Source organism: Nanorana parkeri, unplaced genomic scaffold (assembly GCF_000935625.1).
Source record: "Nanorana parkeri isolate BGI_ZX_2015 unplaced genomic scaffold, ASM93562v1 scaffold106, whole genome shotgun sequence".
In the NCBI taxonomy this organism is placed as follows: domain Eukaryota; kingdom Metazoa; phylum Chordata; class Amphibia; order Anura; family Dicroglossidae; genus Nanorana; species Nanorana parkeri.
This window is the reverse complement of record NW_017306374.1, coordinates 1,576,450-1,602,928: the sequence shown is the minus strand read 5'-3', so window position 1 is coordinate 1,602,928 and position 26,479 is coordinate 1,576,450. Positions and strand designations below refer to the sequence as shown.

General features: G+C 43.8%; 1 protein-coding gene and 1 long non-coding RNA gene across 2 annotated transcripts in view; both read left to right on the top strand.

Moving 5' to 3' along the window:
- The first annotated feature begins 1,671 nt into the window (after positions 1 to 1,671).
- LOC108784270 lies at positions 1,672 to 13,126 on the top strand. Its single transcript, XR_001941059.1, has 5 exons — positions 1,672 to 1,719; positions 3,999 to 4,035; positions 7,387 to 7,670; positions 10,431 to 10,505; positions 12,920 to 13,126. It is a non-coding gene; the product is annotated as an uncharacterized LOC108784270 (long non-coding RNA).
- Positions 13,127 to 16,880: 3,754 nt separating this feature from the next.
- SPATA6 (spermatogenesis associated 6) overlaps positions 16,881 to 26,479 on the top strand; it is a 52,479-nt gene continuing 42,880 nt past the window's right edge. The window contains exons 1-2 of the mRNA XM_018553016.1: positions 16,881 to 16,950; positions 19,311 to 19,354. Coding sequence (XP_018408518.1) covers positions 16,881 to 16,950; positions 19,311 to 19,354 — 114 coding nt within the window. The remainder of the gene's footprint in view (positions 16,951 to 19,310; positions 19,355 to 26,479) is intronic.

Genomic DNA, 26,479 nt, shown 5'->3' with positions numbered 1-26,479 from the left:
AATCGAGTTGATAACACTAAACTGATGAGCGGTAACAGCTTTTAAAGCGTCGCCTAGGGCCAATTTTGGGTATTATCGTTTTTTGAGGTTTCGCGCGCGCACGCAATTTTAAGGCTTGACATGTTTAGTGTCTTTTTACCTGACGTGACCCCATCTTTTATATTTTACCAAAAAATTGGGTAATAATAAATGTTTTATCATTTAATATAGGGGAAACTGTTTTTTTTTTAAAATTTCGGTAATTTTTCCTTAATATAGTAAAAAAATAAAACCCCCAGTGGTGAATAAATACCACCAAAAGAAAGCTCTATCTGTCCCCAAAAAAGGGTATAAAATTCATTTCAGTACAGCGCTGCATGACGGAATAAATGTCAGTCAAAGTACCGCAGCGCTGAATACTGAAAAATGGCCTGGATGGGAAGGGGGTTTAACACCGCGGATGTCAACTGGTTAAAGCAGCAATGGGGGGGGATGTGACTTTAACGTGACTTTACCTATTAACAACAAATGTATCTTATTTGGGTATCACTCGGCTGTAGATCCTCAAATCATGAATGGTGCTGACACTGTCCTTCCTTCTGGAGGGTGGCTACTTTTGTTCCCCATTGTCCCTGTGTGTTGTAACGTAGTCACCACTCCAAGCTCACTTCTGTGATAGACTACAATCTCTACTTTAGTTTACTAATGAGTGAGCTTGGAGTGGTGACTACTTTACAACACACACAGGGACCATGGGCAACAAAAGTAACCACCCTCCAGAAGGAAGGACAGTGTCAGCACCAATTAAGGCAGTGGTAGCCAAACCCTGGCCCTCCAGCTGTGGTGGAACTACAAATCCCATGAGGCATTGCAAGATTCTCACAACCACAAACATGACTTCCGGAGAGAGATGCATCATGGGATTTGTAGCTTTACCACAGCTGGAGGGCCGGAGTTCGGCTACTCCTGAATTAAGGCCTTGTTCACACCGAAAGCTTGGGGCGTGGAAACGCTCCTATTGAATTCAATGCATCGCCACGCCCCCTCCCGCCCCAGAACGCGGGGGGAAGTTTCTTAGCGATCACGGTGCGTTCCAGCAGCTACCGCTCTGGAACACACACGCTTTCGGTGTGAACAAGCCCTCAGAGATGATTTGAGGATCTGCAGCCGTGTGATACACAAATAAGATACATTGTTATTCATAATTGAAGTACTTGAACCAATTTTTAAGATTTAACTCCTGAGTTTAGTGTCACGTTATGATAAATAAGCTTAGGATTTTCCTGGTGGTGTGTCTTTGGAATTTCTGAGCAGCGGTCACTGTTGTTAGCTGGCTATAAAAATGTGAACAGCAAGTTTTCAGTGCTGCAGATCGTCTCAGAAGTGTGCAATAATTTAAAAAACATGCTAAAACTTCCATTTGTTTCCTCAAGGATAATATAATGTTTTGTAATACTTTCACTGTATTTAATATTCAAAACCAAACACAAATATGTTAGTGGACAAAATAATAAACAAATAAAACAGTCAGTGAGCCTCTTCCAAACAGAGAGGGTAGTGGGGAAAGATGCAGGAAGTGACACACAGCTCTGTATCCTAGCAACCACACATGGGGACCGCCGATTACGTCACATCCGAGGGAGGAGTCCCCGGGGCCAGCCCAATCACAGTTTGGGGACTGCAGACCTCTGGTGTACATCCTATTACCGTACAAAGAGGCCGCCCAGTCGCCGCACCCGGGTAACTTCACCTAGAGACTAACACAATCATCATAACTAACACTGACAATACCGGAGGGTACGCTGTGCTTCCCGATAGAGGGAGAGACTCTGCGTGGTGGGCCAGGGCATGCTGGGACTTGCAGTTCCTCTGCTGCTTGAGCCCCCATCAGTATACGAGTACGCTTTACTTTCTGTTAATGGACTGTACTAAGAGTAATATGAAGTCAGCCATTGCTGACTTTTCCTTAAAATGCTTTTTGCCTGGCACTCTCTGGCTTCAGTTGTACACTGGATAAAAGGAGCATTGCATGCAAAGCTTCGGCTCTGCATACTTGTCCCTGGTCTGTACCACAGGATGCAAGGAAGCCATTGGATCAGTTTGACAGTCAATCACTGAACTACCGTAGTATTTTCAGAGGCGGAGGCCATTGGTGACAGCCGGTAATTACTTTTAGGACTCGTTTACGCCACACAGCCGCCCTGAACGCAAGGCTGCTGGTGCGCGCTGGGAGGAAGAGTGCTGATACTGGTGCTTTACACTGTTTACTCTTTTTTTTTTTTGGTTAGAACTTTATTGAAATTGCACAACTCAGTTCTGTACATTGTGATGCGGCAGTTTGTGACGCAACTCACTGCGCTGAAAAAAGTGACGCAAGCTGCACTTTCTTTTCAGTGTACAGTGTTGGGGGGTGCTCACTAAAAAAAATGTGGCATGTGCAGCGGAAATCAATACATTAGACCAATACAGGATGTGCGGTGAGGTCTATGGCAGGGGAGGCCCCCCCTGCCCTCCCCTTAGGCCCCATCACCCTGTGGAGGAGGAAGGCAGCAGCCTCCCCGTCCCTCACTTGCTTGTCACTGATAAGGCATCTAGATGGATGCTGTCAGTGTTTTTTCTTTTTTTTTTTTGATTGGATGGCTTGGACCAAAGGTGGTTTACCATTGGTCCAAACCATCCACAGGGCTCAATCCTCTGACTCCAAGTCAGAGGCTGTTGTAGCTGGGGCCTCACTGTGTTAGGTTGCGCACAGCAGCTGCTGTGTAACCTACCATAGCTGTCAAAAGCCGGATGGAGCACCACCTGTAATTAGCAGGCAGCGCTCTGTCCATGACAGGTTGCACGTGGGGAGGCTTTCCCTGCTGTGTAACCTGTAAGAAGCCAGTCTGGATGGAGAAGAAGTTGTCAGCTTCAGACTGAAAATCCCTGCAACAATCTCATTTTAAAGCAGGCCTTTTGCCTTATCTATGCGCTGGGACTGTGCTGGGCAATGCTGTCACTGCAGCCCCAATGCATCTGATGTGAACGAACCCTTCAAGTTGGCCAAAACGTGTGGTTTGCATAGAGAAAGAAAGAGTAAACACCCCCCCACCCCCGCCGCTGTCTGTGTACCATTGGGGAAATTTCACTTCACTTCCTGTCCCAGGGAAACAACAGGACATTGGAGGAAATCTCCCAAAGTGATGGGAATTCCTCCCTAGAGTTGCCCCTGGCACTGGTGTCCCCTCATCTCTTGTTCTTGGGACAACTGCATCATGTCTTTTTTCCTCTAAATCACCAGTACAAATAGAGAGGGTAAATATCCCCATTGGGGACACGTAGCAATAAAAACTTGACAGAGGGTCTAACTCTTCCCAACTCTATCCAAAACAGAAAAAAAAAGTTTTGCCTAGAGCAGGGGTGGCCAATCTCCTTGCAATGCCTCTTGGAACTTGTAGTTCCACAACAGCTGGAGGACCGGAGTTTGCGCACCTCTGGCCTAGAGATTCACTTTAATGCATTTGATGCTGTTAAAAAGGGATGTTACTTAGAGAAATACGGAGTCAGCCATTGCTGACCATTTTCCTGAAAATGCTGGTCGCCCGGCACTCTGTTGCCTTAGTGATACACTAAACAGAAAGAAGTCTTTGGGTGACAGAATGCAAAGCTTCTGATCTGCATACTTGTTTCTGGTCTGTGACAGAGGATACGCTGAAAGCGGAACTACAATCCTCTCCTCCTGCGCTGTGTTTTAGATTTATAGTTGCATCTATCTATCTATCTATCTATCTATCTATCTATCTATCTATCTATCTATCTATCTATCTATCTACAGTACATCAGCACCGTGTCTAGATTAGGCAAACTGCTAACAGTTGTTTAATCATTGGCTTATCAGTGGCATGCTGTGACTGTCACCTCCCCGGTAACAGCATCAACAACATCAATCTGCACCCAGGTAACCGGTATACACTCAGCAGTAGTGTGGATGGTGAATACCTGGGAAATGTTCATATGACTCTCATGTTTTATATCCGCAGAGAACAGACGCTGCTGCCCAAGTGCCTGCAAATACCTGTAAGTATCTACATTGAGTATGATGCTCCAGATTCAATGTTTTCATGTTCCTTTGGCCTCCATTGTGCTTGATATGTGCATTGTATGGGTGCTTAGAACCTGTTGAATGCAGACACTGTTCAATATTGAAAATAAAAACTTGTAATGTAAATGGAGAAGGTAAGCTGGGAGCAGTTGCAGAGCAGTGTGAACATGCAGGTCAGGTATTCCCAGTCTCAGTTACTGTATACCCTGTGCTCCTTCTCACATACAGAGGAGTTTGCTAGGGCTGCAGCTAACAATTATTGTCATAATCGATTAGCTGCCCGATTATTTTTTTGATTAGTTGCATTAAAAAATCAATCCCTCTCTCTCCCCCTCTTCTCTCTCTCCTCTCTCTCTCCCCCTCTTCTCTCTCTCCTCTCTTAACAAATCAATAATAACAATAGTTGCCAACTATTCTCATAATTGATTAGTTGTTGCAGCCGTAGAGTTTGCACACTGTAAAATCATGCACCATGAACAGCTCTTTCACCAACACCATCTCCTAAACTTCGAACACCTAAAGTAACTCCTTAACTCCCCATTCACACCTTGGGGTACTGTGAACGTGCGTCGCGTTCCCGTCTGTTTTCTGTGTCATCGCCCTTTTATTTCACACGCGATAGACACAGGAAAGTAGCTCATGCAGCATTTACAGCTGCCAGTGTCCCACATTTTTATCCTGCATGTTTGTGCGCATTCAATGCGTGCCAACACATGGGGAAAAAATGCTAATTTTCCCGGCCATGTTTAGGGTGCCATTAACAAGTACTGGCATGTCAAGCGCGTTGCACGTTTTTGAAGTTTTTCATCCATGCACATGTATAGCGCGCGTTCACTAAAGGAGAAGGTGTAAACAGGGACTAAAGTGTATCTCCACTTTTGCAACCCCATTGGGAGAACACCTACTTTATATTTGTTACATGTTCTCAATCACATTGCATAACCTAAAAAATACACTTGGCTTTTTTAATCTTTCGTTGGGCTGAGCGAGAAAAAAACGCTCATTTCCCACGTCTTTGATTAGCGATATCCCTGGCAGCTATTGTATTCTGACAGTCAGCGCCCATGGCTCTCAGAATACCCAAACAGTTCCTTTGACGGCTCCTTTGACTAAAGTTAATTGGAAAATCGTCTTTGCTCGAACGGAGGGGTGCCGGCAGGGCCACACACAGCTCTGAATATCAAGCAGTGTATGACCAGCTTTAGCTTTCCCCTTCAATGTAATGTTAAGAAGGGAGCTGGGGAGTAATGTTTACCATAATTAACCCTGTCTGTACTGTGCTGGCGGATCTCCATTATTAGTTCTAAACTAGATGTGTAGGACCGTCTGTCCTAACAAAGGGTAAAGATCTCAAGGCTCCGGTGATGCATTGTATAGTAGTGCACTTTCAAACCAATGAGGTACCCTCATGTATGTGCACCTACCTTACACAGAGTGCGCTGGGAGCTTCAAAATCTTAGAAGTTCTGTAATGCAAATCTCAGCAATTTCCAGCCTACATTCTAGTGACGGTTTGCCTTACTATCGATTAGCGATTCCGCATATTATACTTATGTAGTAAGATGTAGGGTTGTGGTTATGGAGCTCTCATAGGGCTCTACATGGTAGGTAAGAAAACTCAAGGTGTCTGCTTTCTATATCTGCTGCCCCTGTAGCTCTTATAAGGCTGGGTTCACACCTGCGTGATACGTGACCGTGTGGCAATTGTGCACGAAACCGCGCGGATTGCTGAGCGGTCAGGGAGTTGCCCACCACAGCTAATCACACTGGCGTTGTCATTATTTCCCCACCCCAGTCACGCTGGACGGATCGCACGGTTTCCCGCCGCAATTCTGCCCACGCAATGAAAAAAAGCAGCGTGTCGCAAAAAAATAGGGTACCTGTACCTTGTTTTCAGCGATTGCCACATGGATGTAATCCCATTGAAATCAATGGGGCTGCGCAGCAACCAGTGTGTGCACCCTCACATGATCGCGCTCCCTGGGATCGATCAGATCTGAGCCTAGCCTAAATTGTCCACAAGATCGCTGTAACAATCAGCTTTTCTTCAGAGAACATCACTGCCATTAAGGGGTGATCTGTTGGGGTGCAGATTACAATTTATGTACGGGCTTCCCATGACTTCTTGCCCATGGAAACCACATCCAGATCATCTCCAGACCAGACCAGACCAGATTAGATTGTTTCCAGACCCAAAATGCATCCTAATGTATCCCTATGCTATTTCTGGCCTCTGTTCACACCAGTGCAGTCCATTCTAGACTAGACCAGAAAAATACTGCATGTCTCATTTTGTCTGGTTTGGAATGCACTGGAACACATGGAAACGCATACAAACGCACTGGAACACACCTGTAAGCCCATTTTAAAAACCCTCTCCTTAAAGCGATAAAAACACGGTAAAACTCAATGCACCGCGTTCCAGATCGGGTCCGGAAAAAGGAGTGAACCTTCCCTAAACTGGAGAACCACTTTAAAGGAGAACTATGAGGTGAGTGCTTTTCAGTCACCTCATAGTTCTAGCCCATCTGTGACAATGAGACTGTCACAGGTCGGCTCAGTAGATCGGGAGGTGAGCGAACACATACCGGCGTTCGCTTACCTCTCGATCCTGCCACGGCTCCCTGCCGTGACAGGGGAGGGGCTGGATTCCCCCATCCTCCACTCCGATCCGCCAGCGCTGACTGGCAGAACGGACGGGGGAGGGAGCGGGTACAGCTGGCTCTGCCTCTAGATAGGCAGAGCCAGCTGTCAGTCACGCAGCTGGGCGGATCCAGACATAATTGTCGGGATCCGCTTCAGATGCGGCCTCTTAGTATACCGCAAGCTACAGCTCGTGGTATACTGAGCCTAGGGTGACTGGAGGACGCTAGTTTGTGTCCTCCCGTTACCCTAAGGAGAACTATGGGAAAAAACGTTAACCCCATAGTTCTCCTTTAAGAATCTTCCTGTACCTTTTTCTCAGCTGGCAGTCAATACTTTTCAGACATGGAAGCAAAGTGCTCGCCATTGTAAGATCAGCCGCAGACATGATTTGTCCTAAGCAGAAAGTCCTTGAAGAGGTTTTTGGAATGCGTCCCATGGCTCCAAGTGCTCATAAATACAATTTCTACTGAATAATATGGCACTTCACCTAAGTGCTGTTATAAATATGTCATTATCAGTAAATGCAAGATTTATGACTAGCTGGTCCTATTACTGGATTATACTGAATGTTCCACTGTGCATGCATTGACATCAGACACAGTACAGTGATAGAATGCTTCCCTGCCATGTATTAATATTAATAGAACTTTATTTGTCTTTAATATTTGAATGATAAAGCAGATCACCAGAAAGGCTGCAATTTGTCACCGCAAACGGAATTGTTGCCCGACAGCGATTCAGCACATTCACATTTGTTGGGGAGCCGGGATGCGAAGCACGAGCCTATATTAAAGCAAAATAGAAGATTTATGATGTGCGCTAGGCCAGCTGTCATTCGCTGATCTTCCGGCTGATGTTGAAACAGAAGGCCTGGATTTTCTGATGTGCAGGGCAAGCTGAAAACTGATGAGTCCATAACAGCCTGAAAAACACAGATTGCGGTTCTGGGGTCTGCTCCCACCAGGGTTACTATCAGCGCATAGAGTCCTTAGGCTGGTTAATTGGCTTCCGCCCAAATAGCCACAAGTGTTTGTGACAGTGCGGTAATGACTTCAGACTCCTCGGGAGCATTGACGGATTCAGTGTTCTCTGTAAAATGCATTGGTCAGGGCTACTGTATGCAAATTTATGTAAATCAGATAAAGACTTCTGCATTAAATTCCCGATGAATACATGACCAGTAGAAGCTTGGCTTTTTGTGGCCCAGAGCGAATCGGTGGTCTAGCATTATGGTACAAGCAAAGACAAGTGCAGGGGGGTTAATAGGTACCTGGGGTCCCCTTCAACTTTGAACACTGTTTAAAATGTTAAAACAATAATTTGTATATAGTGACAAAAGTTGAAAGGACATTGTTTTCCAGTATTTAATGGTCACTATATTTAGTTAAAGTGTATCTCCAGCCAAAACCATTCTTGGGATTTTGATATATAAAAGGCAGTGTGGGTCAGGGGTCATTTACCCCTTTGACCCTGACTGTTGCTGACCATTAATTGCTTATTCGTACTAATTCCTGTTGGATGATCCAAGTATCAGATCAGTGCTGCGTGCACGGCCGTATTAGGCCGCTCCCAGGAAGATCATCTGCTGCGTATGGTTACATGCAGCAGCCTGTCCTTCTCTATGGGAGTACGCTGCCCTACGCTCACGTGAACTGCACGTCCTGTCTGGGTCCAAGCAGGGACACGTGGACCCGTACGGACGTGCACTTCGGGTTAGCGTAGGGCGGTGTAGGGCCGCGTACTCCCATAGAGAAGGACAGGCTGCGGTATGTAATCACACGCAGCACCTGTCCTTCCCGGAAGCATGCAGCACGGATCTGTACGGGCCGGCCGTTTCTCGTGTGAATGAGGACTTAAAGAGGTTCTCCAGGAAAGTATTAAAGGCAAAATCCACCCTTAACAAAATAATAAATGCAGGCTTCGTCATAAAGGAGAAAAATGGTCATTTGTTATTTTTTTTACATTGGAGCCAGTAAAGCATTGCAACCGCCATCAGTGGATTGCGAGTACAGACACGACAAAACCAGCACACAATGCTCTTCTGAAAAAAATGCTCTTCGGAATAACATTTTATTTTATTCCACATGCATTTGTAAAAAAAAACAACATAGACGGGAAGTATGAATGGAAGTGTGGTGACATCACCGTCCTTGTATTCCATTGAGATTTATAATCCCTTTGCCGTGGTGGTTGATGAGACTTCTTCCTCCACAGATCCTATCAAAGTAGCCGTAAATGGATGACGGGGCTGTGTGGGCAGAGCCACACCAAATTTAAAAACCAACAGCAGCCTGCGGGAAGAAGAACCCCAAGATTCAGGTAAGTGGTGGACAGGGGGAGGGTGGGGGATTTGGTATGTGACCATTTCTTTTATGCTACACCCATATTTAGGGGGTAACATGAAGCATGATCAGAAAAGTAAACTTAGCCTTAAGGGCTAGTTCACACCGGCCTGATTCGGTGGCGAAACGCACTGGATCGCATCCAGGCCGGATCACTGTGTTTTCCGGGGCGTGGCGGTTCATTGTGTATGATCGCCCGCACCAGATCACGTGGCACATCATTGCCTGCGTTCCAGTCTGGCGCGATCAGGAAAAATAGTGCATGCAGCATTTTTTCTGATCGCACCAGGACGATGTGCTCCGCATTCTGGTGCGGGTGATCGCACTGTGGGCGGGGGGCGTGGCTGCAGTGCCATTTGCTTCAATGCACCACCATGACCCCTCCCACCCCAGAACACAGTGAGCCGGCCAGAATGTGATCCAGTGCGTTCCGGCACCAAATCAGGCCGGAACGCACTGGGGCTGGTGTGAACTAGCCTTTAAACTGTTTTCGCTTGCCCACTGAATGGGGAGCTAGAGTGACGTATAGCCCTCAGCTCATTAACTCTAAGGCCTCGTTCACACCAGATGCAGTGCGTTCGGGCCCGATACTGGCCAGTACGCACTGCCTCGCACTGTGGCCGGCTTACTTTTTTGTGGGGAAAGAGGAGGTGTGGAGGTCCATTGAAGTGAATAGCACAGTGGCCGCAATGTGATCGGCCGCACGGGTTCGCAAGGCACATTATGGCTGCGGTCCAGCAATTTTGCTGCTATTTTGATCGGACCGCCTCCTGCCCCACAAAAAAAGTGAGCCGGCCGCAATGCGAGGCAGTGCATTCTGGCCAGAATCGTGTCGGAACGCACTGCATCTGGCCCTAAGCCCTTATCAGGGGTCGGTTGTGTTGTTTGGGTTGCTATTGACTTTTTTAGTTCAGTTTGTGGCACCTAAACTGATTTTTTTTCTAAGACCATGAATTTCGCCTGGAGCTCTGCCTTAATTTATCACCCTTCAGCGAAAAGCACCATTGTGTTATTTGGATTGCAAATCCCATTTGAACTTGTTTTTCTCCACCATTTCAAATGTGTTTTTAAACGGTGCTCAGAAACGCCACTTCACATCTTCAATCCTAACCAAACAATCCAGTGGAATAAAAGTCAGATCCTAATTGTTGTACAAAGCAATGTAATCATTTGTAATTGAATCGTCAGAAATGCAAATGTTATCTGCTTGACATTTCCTACCAGTCCCGTGTCTTTTTTAATTATCTTTATTAAAGTCAGGAGCTTACAAAGGGAATGCTTTACAATTAAACCCCAGTTTGTTACACTGCCTGACATTTACCTGCGATAGCCTTTTCTTTTAAACCTTGATGTTTAATTATTGTTTTTTTGTGGCCCCTCCAGGGATTTGTTGGGGGGGATGAAAAGAGACGAACGTTTGAACGGTGACCCGACGACAAAGGGAGGATGCAGAAACAGGTTAGAGATCTTGTTCTTGTTTGTCTAATGACAGAAGACGTTATGTAAAAGGTAGCCGAATCTCAAGCTCTTTTTCTATTAAATAAGAAACGATCCTCATTATAATTTTTTTTTTTTTGGTGTTGTTTCCGCCAGCAACTTTTACTGCCACAAATCCCTCTGCTCTAAAGAAAACAGACAGCTCAATTAGACTTCAATTAACAGTAAGTGTTTTTATTGCAAAGACACTGAAACTTCGCTTATATAATTGAAGTGGTAAGCTGTATACACTCTATTGTTCCCCATTTCCTGTTTTATATTATACGGGTCCCAAATATTTAGGATTCATATTGATAAATATGTGACAGGGTGAACTGGTTTGGGGCAATAAAAATATCCACTAAGCACTTTTTATATCAAAAATGCTAAATAACTTAAGGTGACACTAAACTCAGGAGTGACATTTTAAAAATACATTCAAGTACCTTAACTAAGGGCCCGTTCACACCAGACACAGTGCGTTCCGGCCCGATTCAGGCTGGAACGCACTGGATTGCATTGTGGCCGGCTCACTTTGTTGTGGGGCGGGAGGGGGGTGGAGGTCCATTGAAGTGAATGGCACTGTAGCCACGCCCTCCGGCCGCAATGCGATTAGCCACATGGGAACGCAAGTCACATCAATACCGTAGCCACCCTCCAGAAGGAACACCAATCCCTCCACCAATCTCTGGATTGGTGTCAGCACCAATCCAGAGATGATTTGAGGATCTACAGCTGAGTGATACACAAATAGGATTTTTATCGGGCCGGAACGCACTGAGGATTGTGTGAACAAGACCTCATAATAAAAATGTATCTTATTTGTGTATCACTCGGCTGTAGATCCTCAAATCATCTCTGAATTGGTGCTGACACTGTCCTTCCTTCTGGAGGGTGGCTACGTTTGTTCCCCATGGTCCCTGTGTGTGTTGTACAGTAGTCACCGCTCCAAGCTCACTCCTGTGATGGACTACAAGCTCATATTTAGTTTACTAATTTGTATTGAGTTTGTAGTCCACGGAAGTGATTTTGGAGCGGTGACTACTTTACAACCCACAGGGACCATTGGGAGCAAAAGTAGCCCCCCTCCAGAAGGAAGGACGGTGTCAGCACCAATTCAGAGATGATTTGAGGATCTACAGCCGGGTGATACACAAATAAGAAACATTTTTGTTAATAGTTAAGGTACTTGAATGTATTTTTAAGGTTTAACTCCTGAGTTTAGTGTCACTTTAACCTTTGGAGTGAACCTGTTCTCAAATGTAAATATTAATTTAAATGTTGAGTGTCGCTGGAATAGATTATAGTTGAATTCAGATCTGTGCAGTAATGCAGTGTGACACTTTGCCTCTGTAAAGGAGCTTTCTGTAATAAAGACCAGTCACTGCTCTCTCTCCTTGTGCAGGGTGACTGGTCTTGCCTACGCCCCTTCCTGTACTTTTATGCAGGCAGCCCGTAGTGTGTGGGCCAGTTGGTCCTGCCCACAGCTCTGCTCTTTGCACAGGTTTTGTACAGGACAATGATGACGTCACTGCTAATTTTTCAAGGTAGTATCCAGGTTTAGTAAGGCATTTGGTGCACACAAAGTGGATTTATTTCCTTTGCTATTGAGGCATATATTAAAATGAAAGTTCTTGTGCCCAGCATTTAGCTTTCAAATATTATAGCAGGGCAGCAATACTGATAGTTCCGGGACAAGATGCTGCTTATTGGTCCATGTCTAGGCATTTGGTTACAAAATCTCTACTGACGGAAGGGGCCAGGTAGCCTGAACTCCCCTTGCAGCTGAGGACACATAACCCCATTTCTAAGACAATGATTCACAAGGTGTCTTCTCATTGAAAAGAGGAATTGTCCATTTGCATAGAAACTTTTCTATGTTGGCTCCAGGTGACTTGATTCTTGCCTCAGTTATGCTTTGACCCATCGTATCAGGGATGGGAACCTAACCATTCTAAACTGTGCTGTCGTGTTTCAGCCAGTCTTGTGATTTACACACCTTTGGCACTGCAGAACTAGAAAGATCACTCTACTACTTCCTGATTCACAACTTTCTGGTCCACCTTCTTTCTCACTGGACTGAAGCGATGATGCTGATTCATTGTAAAAGTAGCAGTTTGATGGCAGAGAGATGATATAGGATAGCTTCAAACCTGAATCAGGAAATAGAGGTGTTACCTTCATGACTGTGCTCTGGAGCAAGGGGGAATGTGAATCACAAGATAAGCTGCACAGAATTACAAATCGTTTTGGCAGGTAAAACAGGAAACATATATGAATTTCAACTGTGTATTTGGCCATCTGCCTGAAATTAAGCCTTTAATTCTCCATGCTCTTTTGACCCCAGACTTTTCAGCAATCAGGTATATGAGGATTCTTGTATTTTTTATTCCCAGTTTTCTATGCCGGTCCGTAAAAGTGCCTCCTTCAGGACATCCAGAAGATACGAGCAGCCTACCATTGCATCTAAATCCCGCTCCCCTTCACCCTACACCAACAGGCGCATGTGTGAATTATCTGAAGACTCCAAACAAAGATTGCCCCATTTCAACCTGGGACCCTATGAATTCAAGAAAGAGACTGAAAACAAGCCCCTCTTTGTAGTCAGAAACGTAGGTGGAAGATCCTCTTTTAAAGTACTTGTTATCTTCATTCCCATGTAATGGATCATTAAAGGAGAACTATGAGGTGAGTGAAAATCGCTCATCCTCATAGTTCGAGCCGACGTGTGACAATTAAACTGTCACAGGTTGTCTCAATAGATCGGGAAGTGAGCGAACACATACCGTCACTCGCTCACTTCTCAATCATCTCCCTGCAGAGAGCGGTGACTGTCAGTCACGGCTCCTTGCAGGAATTCACCCCTCCCCGCTCCTATCCTCCAGCGCTGACTGGATGAACGTGAGGGGGCGGGTACAGCTGCCTCTGCTTCTAGATAAGCAGAGCCCGCTGTCATTCACGCAGCTGGGTGGATCTCGACAGCATTGGTGGGATCCGTCCCAACTGCATCGCTTTCAGATATACTGAGCTTTGGGTCATGGGAGGAGGTTAGTATATGTCCTCCCGTGACCCTTAAGAGAACTATGGGGAACAAGACTTACCCCATAGTTCTCTTTGAAAGATATATTGCATATATGCAGTTTATTTAGATAAAGTGAGATGTTTCTGGTGTTTAGTAGTGATCCAACAATACAAAAGCTTATTTGACTGCAGTACTTTCTAATTAACGTGGACCTGAACTCACACAGTGAAGATTTGCTATGTTATAGGGAACATCTAGAAATGTTATTTGTACACTGAAAGGTTGACCTCTTGTTTTAAATGCCTCTTAAAAATAGCAGTGCAGCTTTTTGACAGCTTTTAAAGGCCAGCTCTTCATCAATGGACTTAGGTTTTTGAGGGACAATGGATTGAGGGAAAATCAGATCGCCTGAATTGCATAATTATTCTAGTTCTGTGACTTAGAAAGCATTGAAGCCAAAGGGTGGCCATGAAAGACAGGCAGCTAGCATTTTCAGTGGCACATTGGCAATGATAGCTTACAGATTTCTCTCGTGGGTCCTGCTTTAGAGGATCGGCTAATATGCATATTTGCTATAATTCCAGGGAAATACTTATATTTAGAAAGCTTTTACTGCTGATATTACAAAAAATGTGTTCACTTGACCAGAATCCTTTTACATTGTTTCTTTGTTGCAGAAGGAGGCAAGTCAATCGCCTGACAAATCTATGCTGTCATGTTACACCAGAGGAACCCTAGGATCACACGAATGCTCAGGGAGACACAACGGTAAGTAACAGCATTCTACCACTGGGAAATGTTGTCGCTGTGTAATACATGTAACACAAACTGCCTCTTTGGCAGTGTTAAGTTTGATATGTCTCTTATAGGAGGCTGCTATTGCTGGCCTCTGCTTCTTAACATGCCTGGCTTCTATTCAATCCCCCTGATCTCATTATGTGGAGCCATTAACCTGGAAGAGATATGCAGACAAAGACTGACAGTGTTCTAAATTTGTCTCCTCTGCATTTTTGTTTGAAGGAGAACTATGAGGTGAGTGTGTTTCACTCACCTCATAGTTCTAGCCGACAGGGACAATGACACTGTCACAGGTCGGTTCAGTAGATCGGGAAGTGAATGAACACATACCGGCGTTCGCTCGCTTCTCGATCCTGTCACGGCTCTCTGCTGGATTCCACGCTCCGATCCTCCAGCGCTGACTGGCGGAACGGACGGGGGAGGGGGCGTGTACAGCCGGCTCTGCCTCTAGATAGGCAGAGCCAGCTGTCACTCACGCAGCTGTGCGGATCCAGACATAATTGACTGCGGCATCTCAGTATACCGCGAGTTGTAGCTCACGGTATACTGAGCTTAGGGTGACGGGAGGACGCTAGTTTGTGTCCTCCCGTTACCCTAAGGAGAACTATGGAGAAAAGCCCTAATCCCATTGTTCTCCTTTTAAGTTTAGAGACTTGGAAAGTATAAAAATCATTATAACCAAACAGCTGGCATCAGTAATGGCGCCTCCCTATTTCTCATGTCCGGTTTACTTTACAACTTGCTGAGAGGTGTTCCCCAAAGCAGACTTGTACTAAGCAGAATTGTTTAAAGTGTATCTACACTTCTGGACAAAATTGTGGACACTTTTGAAAAATTTCGTAATTGTCTTATTTGGAGTAATATATTTACTTTGAAAAATGCTGAAACTCATCATGTTATGTATCATTTTATTCAAAAATAACTCTGAAAACAATTTTATACTATTTAATATTACATTTTTTGCATTTAAAAAATCAGTGTCTGCTTGGCTTAAGACTGGGTTCACACCTAGGTTTATCGAATATGCGCGTTTGTCGCGCGTTTCGTGCCGCAATTCGCGGTAAAAAAAACGCGCATTTCCGAGGGCTACCAATGGATAAGCGCGGCAAATATGGCCCAAAGAAGCTCCTGTACTTCTTTGGGCGTAGGGCGTTTTGCAGCGCGTAACTATGCGCTGTAAAACGCCCAGGTGGGAACCATGCCAATAGGCAATCATTGGTTTTCACATGTTGAGCGTTTTACAGAACGTAGGAACGCGCTGTAAAATGCCCAGGTGTGAACCAGGCCTTAGAAGCAATTACAGCTTTGCATATTTCTGGCATATAATGCACTCCATTTTTAAGGTCTTCTGGTGTAATAATATGATTGCAGCACTATTATAGATTCTATGAGTTCTCGTTTTTTTCTTGGTCTTTCTTTTCCAACATCATATTTTCAGTTGTGCCCAGAGGATTTCAACGGGGTTTCGGTCCAGGCTGTTTCCTGGTCAGTCAATAACATTAAAAGGATGGGATGAACACCGGCCCTTTACAGTTTGGCTAAAGCATGGTGGGGTATATCACTCCAAATTAAACAAATCCCACACTTTTCTAAAGTATCCACCATTTTGGCCACTAGTGTAAAGCCAAATATTTTTTTTTTCTTTCATCCCCCGCCACTTTTTTTTTTGCTGTCTGTATGCCAATGCAGACATTTCTCTTCACTACCTGTCCCAGAGACACAACAGGAAGTAAATATTTCTAATGTAGATGGAAAAACTTGTCACTGCAGATTTCCCTTCACCTCCCTTTCTCCTGAAATGTTGGATTTCACATCACTTTCTGTTCCAATGACAGTGGTCACCCGGACCATCGCTCCCAGGTTGTGGATGGGCCCTCATTGTTGCCCGGTACCAGGGGTAGCCAAACTCCGGCCCTCCAGCTGTGGTGAAACTACAAATCCCATGATGCATCTCTCTCCGGGAGTCGTGGCTGTGAGAAACTTGCAATGCCTCATGGGATTTGTAGTTCCACCACAGTTGGAGGGCCGGAGTTTGGCTACCGCTGCACTGTACAATGCAGGACTACTAGACCTGCATTTTATGGGATGATGTCAGAGAGCTGTAACTGGTCAGGCATTGAAGTGAAGAGTCTTCAGGGGACTGAAGAGCAAGGGATACGGTAAGTATATCAACGTATTCATCATCCATGCTTGCAAATCATGCAGCTAACCCTTGCAATGGTAAGAGGGACCCACTGCAAAAGACTTTTTATTCCTGGAGTTCAGCTTTAGAGAGATTCTCTCAGTTGGCTCTGTATGGGGACAGCGTCTCTATACCTGATGAATCATCAAGGACTCATCATCACCGAAGATCTTCCTACGCTGGCAAATGTGATATGATCACGTTTAAGAAGTAGGAGAGAAAAGTAGACGCAAACTTGCATAGATTAGTGGAAGAATTTGCATATTTAAACTATATCCAGCAAGCACATACTGCTAAAGAGCCAAGGGACTACCTACCTTTCCGACAGTCTGTACTAGAGACAGCAAGCAGTGACATGGAAGTCATTAGGAGAAGCCAGTGTGAGCTGCAGGGAGATTACTCCTGGAGGTTTCAGTTGGCCAGCGGTAAGGACAGTGGAAAAGGTACAGTAAGTATCCCCTCTGCTGTTTACAGGTATGTGCTTTCTGTATATAGTTTACGTAAGAAGTAGGTTTTTTTTCTTTTTTGGGATAGATGGGGTAATGCAGATGAAGTCACAGATCTTTTAGGTGTAGAGGAAATGAAGGATTCTAGGTCACTCTTTGAATGTAATCAACAACACAAGTTTCTAATAGATATAAAACTTTAAAAAGAGTGCAGATTGTTCTATATTTTCTTTGAGGTCTTTTTGTGGAAAGCGGCATCATTTTTTGTTTTATTAATAAGTGGCATAGGTCAGTAACCATGCCTCCCCCCTACCGCAGACGATCATCAGCCAGTTTTTCAACCTTGGTATCAGGACACATGTCTGTCATATCAGGAAATAATTTAGTGTCAACCAGGTGTGTCCCAAGGGCAAAGCTTTGATGCGGTTCCACATGAATCTGAGTCATTTCATTTCCACGGAGCAAGGCATGCGAGTGAGAGCTGGTAAATTAGAAAAGTGGGCGTTGGAAATATCCTGTCAGGCTGCTGCTCACAGACAATGCTAGCTGATAAAGAATAAAACAACCGGATGATTCATTTCCCAAGTCTTCCGAGCGTTTCCAGTTTGCAGTTGGCCCCTACATGAAACTGTATAGCGCTTGGAATATAGCGGTATATACTTCAGTTGTGATTGAACTTGGCACATATTATAGCTCTGCATTTCGATGCTGTCACATCACTGCTCTTCCCCCTGATGAGACAGTGGGAGTTAGAGCAGCACATAGAAACATGCATTAGAGAGATTTCCCCGGTGACTTCGATTATTCAGCACAACAGTACGTGAGTCATATGATACTTTGTAAGTTTCTATACCTGGAACATTTGAGCAAGTTGGCTTTGGATTAAAAAGAAAACTACAGATAAAACACAACATTTAGTGGCCAACTTCAGCCAAAAATGTTTTGCTCGTTTAGTGTAGTTGAAGCATGGAAGGGTTAAAGTGGACCTTTACCCCCTTTCACTAAAAATCACATCAGCATGCAGCTCTGCATGCTGATATGAAATCATCTTACATTAATTAGTTAAATAAACACATTATTCTTTTACTTACAATTATTATTTTTACACTTCTTGGTCCTCTTGGGCATTAGTGATGTAATGTGCCCAAGCATTGCATCCTCGGAAGGTTACATCAGCAGAGCATTGCTGGGAAATCTCATCTGTAATCTCATGAGATTTCAGGGAAAGGCTTTTTTCTCCCCTGAGATGCTGTGCATGGTCACATGTCCTAGTCACATGTGCCAGAGTTCCAGGAAGTAAAGGAAGATATATTAACCACTGTGAGAAGCATGGGGAGGAAAAGAAAATGTCTGTCTTCCTGATCTGTAACATCAGGTTGACCCTCTTGTCTTCCTGATCTGTAACATGAGGTTGACCCTCTTGTCTTCCTGATCTGTACCATCAGGTTGATCCTCCTGTCTTCCTGATCTGTAACATCAGGTTAATCCTTCTTCTGTCTTCACTTGAAAGGGTCCTTCAAAACTTGTACTTGATCATGCTTCTCCAAGCATTGATATTTATTTCAATTCCACATACTGTGTGTTGTTTTTTTCTAGTGGCTCTTCCCACCCCTCAGGTGGAAAGAAAATTAAATTATTGTTTGTACCATGAAATCTTTCTCTTGGAGTCCAGTGAGGGACACAGGTCCCGTCTCTCTCTCTATATATTTTCGCCTAATGTACTGCTTGCTGGCAAAACCGAGGTATGCCGGTTGGAGGTGGGTTATATGGTGGCTGGCTTACTGTTTTTTGGTTTTGCCAGTCTCAATACCGCCTGTAGGTGGCATTATAACCCAGGTCAAAGTTTATTCTACAATCCTGTGTCCCTTAATGAACTCCTAGAAAAAGATTTTTTGAGAAGCATAGAAAATCTTATTTTATCATGACTGTCAACCATACTTCTTGCGCTCTCTGTTTTTACAACCTCCCAGACTTTACCCTGAATGCCACATCAGGGCCTATCGTACATCTGGGAGCTGCTCCCTTAAGAGTTGTCACATAAGTTTGTAACACCCAGTCCGGATTCCAGCGCTCCATCACCTAACTTCAATTCTTCTCCATTTGTATCTAAATACATCACAGGAGGTGAGAAGAAATCTCATCTTTGACAGATGTCAATGTAATAGATGTTCACATGTTAGATTTCCCCTGGTCTAACTTTAATTTCTGATTTTCCCTTCCCCTAAAAAAAAAAAAGAAGCTCACCAGGACAGAAAATATGCATACATCTCATCTTTATGTTACTTGGATACTTTTATTTTTAGAGAACTTAGAAGTAACATAAACTTTTTTTCTTGCAGATCTTTCAGCGTTGGACAGCTACTATAGATCCTCGCATCCCCGAGTAAGTATATGTGCAAATGAAACCAATGAGTGAACCTGTCTATAGAAATGTAGATTAGAGTCCCTAATGCAGTGGTTCTCAACCTGTATAACCTCATGTCCCACAGTTGTCCTTGGTCATTAAGTCGCGACCCAAGTCGCATCACACTGGAACACATGGTACTGTGGTACCGCATGTTCTGGTGCAAGCGTTCAAACTGGACGGGAGTTGTGTTTGGGGTGACATTCAAATGAAAGGCAACGCAACGCACCTCCCGCACCAGAACAAACAGTAGGTGCGATTACATGGTAGTTTGAGATTAAAACACTGACAGACACACACAACCACAGACACAATCTCACACACTCACAGACATTCTCACACATACACACTCCAAAAATGTTTTAGGGGTTCAGTGTGGGCTGCTGTGCTGTGACGGAGCTCCATCCATATGTGCATCGCTTGTGCAGTTCCCTTGCACTCCCTGTAGAGGTGCTGAATGTGACGTCACTCTGGTCACGCGAGGGAGTTTTAAGCAATACACGTATGGATAGAGCTCCCTCGCGGCCATACCCCCAGCCCACCCCACATCAAACTGACATTCGCCACCAGGCAGCATATTTTGAATGGCTGCTGGGCACGAGAACTGACAGTGCTGCGCTATGGGGGAGACATCCCAGGAGCCCCGTAGTCAATGCTCCTTAAAAATGACAGCTGCCTCCTAACTTTTGAGTTTGCTCTAGTCTAGTAGCTTGAAAAGTATCAGTACTTGTGCCAAGTACTTGGTATCTGTGCATCCCTATCTAAAATAATTAGCGGGTCTTTTTTATTTTGCATTTAATAAACAGATATGACAAAATGCTTTCAATTGTATATGTAACAGACCAAAAGAGAATGCATAAGAAAAGTTCATTGTTAGGGTTTACATACACTAAAAATATATTTTTCTCATTGCCTTCTATATGCCTTTTTTTACAATGATTAATTTTGAGTTGGACTTTACATTTTAGCTCAGGAAATACGATGGCACTTTCACAGTGTCTCTGTGTAGTCAGTATACAGCCACATCTTACGGGTGATTTGTGATACCATTGCGGTACAAGCCACATTCCTGTTAACGCCGCTCATTAACAAAAAGAGAATTTAGGATGCTGCCAATCTGCCGGACGTGCATTATTTCTCAGAGGAACTCATTCCATTTTCCACTGGCATCATCCATTATTTTGTAAAGTACCTAGTTATTGATTTTTGACTGGTCTCATACTTCATTGTGATGTTAGTTTAGTAGAAACAGCAATGTGCCACTTCGCTCTTCGACGACCCCATGTTCCTGCACATTGTGAAATTTGCAACAGGAAAACAAAGGATGAATGGTAAATTAATAATAGTGTTATTATTATATTTGTAATATTTAAGCTGACCTTTAGGGAAAATTGAAGGTGTGCTTCTTTTGTAGCACATCCCACCCAATAAGAAGTTCTGAGTTAATGAAAAACAATGAAAACTAAAAATTCTAATTTCATGCCATGTCTTCCAGTGAGCTTGCCTAGGCAAGGGTAATGTCACTGGGCCTTCTTCCGGGATTCTGGGAAATCTGAGGATGCCAAATATCTTCTGCACTGTGGTGGAGCTATAAATAAAATAAAGAACCAACATAGCGTCTCTCCCACACCGGCGCCACTCATGCATTTCACAACCTGGGCTTAGTGCATTTCACAACCTGGGCTTAATCATAATCATGATTAGGTCCAGGTGGTGTGATGCGTGAGTGGCGCTGGTGTGGGAGAGAGACTATGTCGGTGTATTTGCTATAATACATTTGACTTTGGATTCTATTTGGAATTAATCACAATAAAGCTGGACTTTTATGGATACTAAAGGAGTGGGAGCACACTGTAGCCTGCACATGGTGTATGCATTGGCCGACACTTGGTGGTGGAATTGGAGCGCTGAGTCTTTGGTGCTCTTTAGGCTTCATGACTCTGCTTGACTTCCTGTGCATGGGAAATGTAAGATCTATGGGCACAGACAAAACCGGAATTGGATAGACCTAATCAATGGTAAATTCAGTAGGAAGATGAAAAAAAGTGGAAGATGGAATTAAAGATGAGTTAGTGAAGTTTAGGAGGATCTAAGAGACCTGACAGTTAGAAGATGGAGATTAAAGGCAATGGACATAGAGGAATGGCCTTCCCAGTACCCTTCTAGACCTGTAGTGGTACAGGAAAAGAGATGCCCTTGCCACAATCATACATATGCACCCTACATGCACTTTGGCTAGATGCTGATTAACCTGCTTGTATGTTATAGGAAGAATCCAGAACACTCAAACAGAAAGGGCCCCAGGTGGAATTTGATCCCAGGAGGAATTTGATCCCAGGACTCCAGTTCTAGCATGCTAGCTATTGAGCCAATATCCTGTAACCCACATACGTCAATCAATAAAAAATTAAATTAACCAATACGTGGTTGCCATGGGTGACCATGCATCTGGAATTTGCACTGTATTTTTAATAGGCACTTGAAGGTGCCAGAGAGTGATTTAGTGTCTGGAGAGATGAAACAAGAATATGCAATCATCTCACGACAGACAGAGTATATTAAATGATTTACTTCATTACAGAATATTGACATGTAACGCTCCAAGACTTGACAGACTTTTCCCCAGAGACTGAACAATTCCCGCTACCAGCTGATTGCACATGCTTGTTTTCTGTAAGTTCTCTTCAAGCTCATATCCCGCTTGGAATTCTGGCATGTTCCTTTGCATGCAGTGATTCATACACGTCCATTGTTCCCAAAATAGCCAATGTAATGGAAAACTGTAACATTTATTCACTATGTGCACATTTTAAGTTATTGAAAAGTGGAACTCCAGCCCAATCCTTTGTTTAGGTTGGAAAGCATAGTGCAGAGTCAGAGCCAGTGTCATATTTTTATTGCTGGCTGTGTCCCTATTGGAAAGATTTTCACTCACTTCCTGCTGTAAGTATCATCAGTCTCTGAAACAGGAAGTGAGAGGAAATCCTCCTAGCAGGGGCACAGACAATAGTAAAAACCTGGCTGGCAGCCATCTAACTTTTTCAGGCTTTAATGACAAAAAAAAACAATTGACTGGACTTCTTAAACCTAAAAAATATATTTTTTTAGCTAATTCACGTGTCATCATTATTTTCATAATAGCTTTTCTTATTCTGCTTGTTAAAGCCCGAGCAGTGAGTCTGTAGCCTGGCTTAACAACTGTTGAGATAAAACTTAGGACCTGTTGTTTGTATTGTGTTCAGTCAGTATGAGATATCTGATAGACCGACACAATCCCTGCACTCTTTGCGTGCTACAAAGGAAGCACACAATGTAAAAGCAGGAAGCAAATACAGCTGTCCTGGTTACATATAAAAGTAAATGCCATGTCTAGTTTTTCCTTAAAAAAATGCAGCTCAGGGCTTAGTAAAATAAAAAAAGCAGCTTTTGATGCAATGCCCTATCACTGACTTTCTTCCGAGTTGAATGACACCCAGTATGATTTAACTCGCTTCCCGTAAGCTCAAGACATTGTAGCAGTGTGTGGCAATACCACGGTGTAATTTGGCTTTATGGTCACCCAGGGATGGTTCCTGTAAGAGTGCAATGTGTCCCTTCTATTTGGGTTATGGTGCCTTTTAAGGGGGCAACCAAGTGGTAACTGCCCTGTAGGTGGAGAGATGGAAAAAGAGGACATTTCACAGAAGAAAGGGTGTGTGTGGTGGAGTCACAGGAGAAGTGTGGAGTAGCAGGAGTCACAGGAGAGGTGTGGAGTAGCAGGAGTCACGGGAGAGGTGTGGAGTAGCAGGAGTCACGGGAGAGGTGTGGAGTAGCAGGAGTCACAGGAGAGGTGTGGAGTAGCAGGAGTCACAGGAGAGGTGTGGAGTAGCAGGAGTCACATGAGAGGTGTGGGGTAGTAAGAGTCACACAGGTGTGAGGAAAGCCGTTTGGAGCTACTGAATTGTACAGAGCACTGCTATGGAAGCAGATGTAGTATCGTATGTTGAATTAATGAAAGCAGAAAGCTGGAAAATTTAGAAACTATGGACACTGGTATTCACAATGGCCATCCAAGAGCAGAGTTGGTATCCGACCCTGTACAAAAGTTTCAAAATTAACGGCTCAGAAACATTCCTCATCCCCACAAAGCCTCTTCTACAACATGGACCATAAGGAATATGTTGAGTCGTATAGCCTAGTGCACACAAGCTCTCAGTAAAGTGAGTGCTTCAAGCTGCATTGTGCCTTGGTGAGATGATTAAGGGCTATAGCATGTGACCATGTTTGACCCTGCAGACCTTATTGTCTTTGATTCACAGCTGAGAGATTATCTGACAGCAGGATGGAGCAAGGGTCCAGACACAACACTCTTTGGATGTTCTTCTGAATTGAGCTGGTGATTTACATTGCAGAAATAATATGGACACTGACAGTCTTGCTAAAAACATGCTATCAAAAGTGTATCTAAAGCCGGAACTTTTTTTTAGTTTTGGATAGAGTATCGAAGGGTTAGAACCTATGTCAACTGTGTGTCCATATCGGGAAGATTCACCTTCTCCATTAGTCTTAGTGACTTGGGACATGCATGGGCTTGGTGTAAGCCAAGTTTGTCTAAGCCTGTGCAAAACTGTCAGTTACACATCGCCCTTCTTGGCCCAGTCAGCTGTGGCTGGGGCCCCTTTGGTTGGAGAGGATTGGACGTAGAGGTGGATGTTTCAGTAACAGTCTTGCTCAGATGAACTCGGTTCTCTCCAAGCCCACACACATGTCTACTATTGACTATGGTCACCGAGACTGAAAGCGAGGGAAAATCCAAAAGTTTGAATGTTAATGCCACAGGAATTGAGGAAAAGGCTTGCCACTGGGAGATTTCTTTTCACTTAATGTTGTGGTATACAAGATATGAAATAAATGGAAATCTCCACAATGTGATACTGATTGGAAACAAAAAAAACTGACAAGGGTTTTATTTATTCCCTAACCTATCTAAAACTAGAAAAATACATTTGGCTTTAGGTATACTTTAAATGAGTGAACTTCTGCATATGCAAATGCTCTTTTCTGTATGACAAATTATATTTAAATTAAGCACAATTAAACTGCAAACAAATACACAGTTTAATCACATATATGAAAACTCTTTAAGGATTTGTATTTCTGTCCATCAGTGTCTGAAATTTACACAGCTCAGCCACTAAGGGAAGTGGGAGTGAAAAGACCTGATCTTTCTCTGCTGCAGTTTCATTCTCACTTACATGTACTACCCATCCCAGCCCTGTGACTGGATAATTAAAAGAGAAGCAGCACACATACAAGCTCATCTCTATGTCACTCAGCTCTTTCCTTCTATCAGCATGCTGCTTGCACTGCAGCACAACTGATTGGCTCCCTGTACTGCTTCTCCATTCCCCTCTCTGAACCCTGCTTTACAGTCGATTGCAGGACAGGTACGAGGTTAAATGCAGCCTCATACACCAATTTCATTAAAGAAAAATATACATTCAATGATTCATCAATTATTGCAGAGCTGCATTCATCTGGCCTGGAGTTTAGCTGAAAGCTCTTTTTAAGAATAGAGTTTAGAGCTTAAATGTTTCTACCATGTGTTTGTATGATCTTGTATGTATAAATTCTATATATTTGTGTTTGTGTGTTGGGGTGTTCAGAGGCCTAAATCTTTGGCCTGTTGGCGTCTTTTACTTTCAATGAACCAACAAATGGAAGGCCAAACTTAGGTTTGTGTCGGTAGTGTTGTTTCAGCATTCAGCCACCATTACTTTAAATTCCAATTTTCTTGTCACGCTGCCTCCAGCCTCTCGCCGTTAATGATAACCTCATCGGGCTTCAGTATATTTTTCCGTTCGCCGAGAACGCTTTATATAATTTACTTTGCTTGGACTGTCCTGATGATTCACGACTGGTTTATCATAGAGATTTTAATTAAAATTGATTTGTTTGAAGGGGGGAAAAAAAAGAGCGATATTAACAATGGGAACTTTTGGGCCCTGCCAGACAGCCACGGTCGGTCTTCAATTCATCATTCCCCGTATGGCCCAAAGCCGCCGAGCGTCCCCGCAAACCGACGAGAGATTGAAATCAACCTTTATTAGCAGCTGAAAACAACGGCACAGCTTTGAAATTAAACGGAAAACGTGTTCGGAATGAACTGGCCGGCATCAAAATTCTGAGAATAAACAAATAAACCTCATCCCTGGCAACTTCCTGATGCAGATTGGATTCTCTTCAAGTAGAAAAACGCCAGATATCGATACGCTGATGCTGGTTTGATTAATGGCTTTTTTTTTTCCCACCCCTTCTTTTTCATCTGTGCTCAGAAATCTAAATGACTTCCTTCATAATTTCCATTCCTCTTGCTCAGGCACAGCCTAGAGCCAATGATTTTCTTGCCTTTTTGATTTTTTTTTTTCTTTCTTCCCGTGTAGGTATTTGAAGAGGTGCACTGGACGACGCTGTGCCAAAATATCCTGCAGACTTATTTTTCAAATTCATTTACAAGTTGTGTTTGGTGGCGCAAGCTTTGTGTTTAATTTATATGCAAGAGGCAAGGTGTGCTGGCTTGCTTCAGTTTTTTTTATGTCAAATGGAAGAACAGATTTTTTATTTTTTTTTTTAAAGGACAACTTCGCCCAAAAGCGACATTTCCTTTGTAAGTCAAGTCTGGTGGGCTGAATCACCCTCTGGGTTTTTATATGTCTTGAGGACTCCAACGTTGATATGCCTCTGCTAAAGTTCTTGGCTTTGTTCCTATTCACCAAGGGGTTTTGTGTTATGCCAGGCCACTATGTGTCTTTTCACTTCTCTCACTGGATTCTTTACAGTATTCAATAAATGGCAGCTAAGCAAACTATTGCTAAAGCCTGGCTGTCCTCCCTTTTACATTTTTCCGAAACGAAAGCCCGTCTACCCACAGTGTTTGTGTATGAAAAGTTGCGTCAAAAGTTATTGACGCAATGCACAAATTCAATAGAATCTGGGATCCCTGAGTCCGGAAATGTCTTCCGCCCCATTTCGATGCTGACTTAGTAACAACCTGAAACGTTACCACTTCTCTAGACCGTGTATCATTGCAACTTGCTACAGACAACGCATGTCTGACCCTGAGTC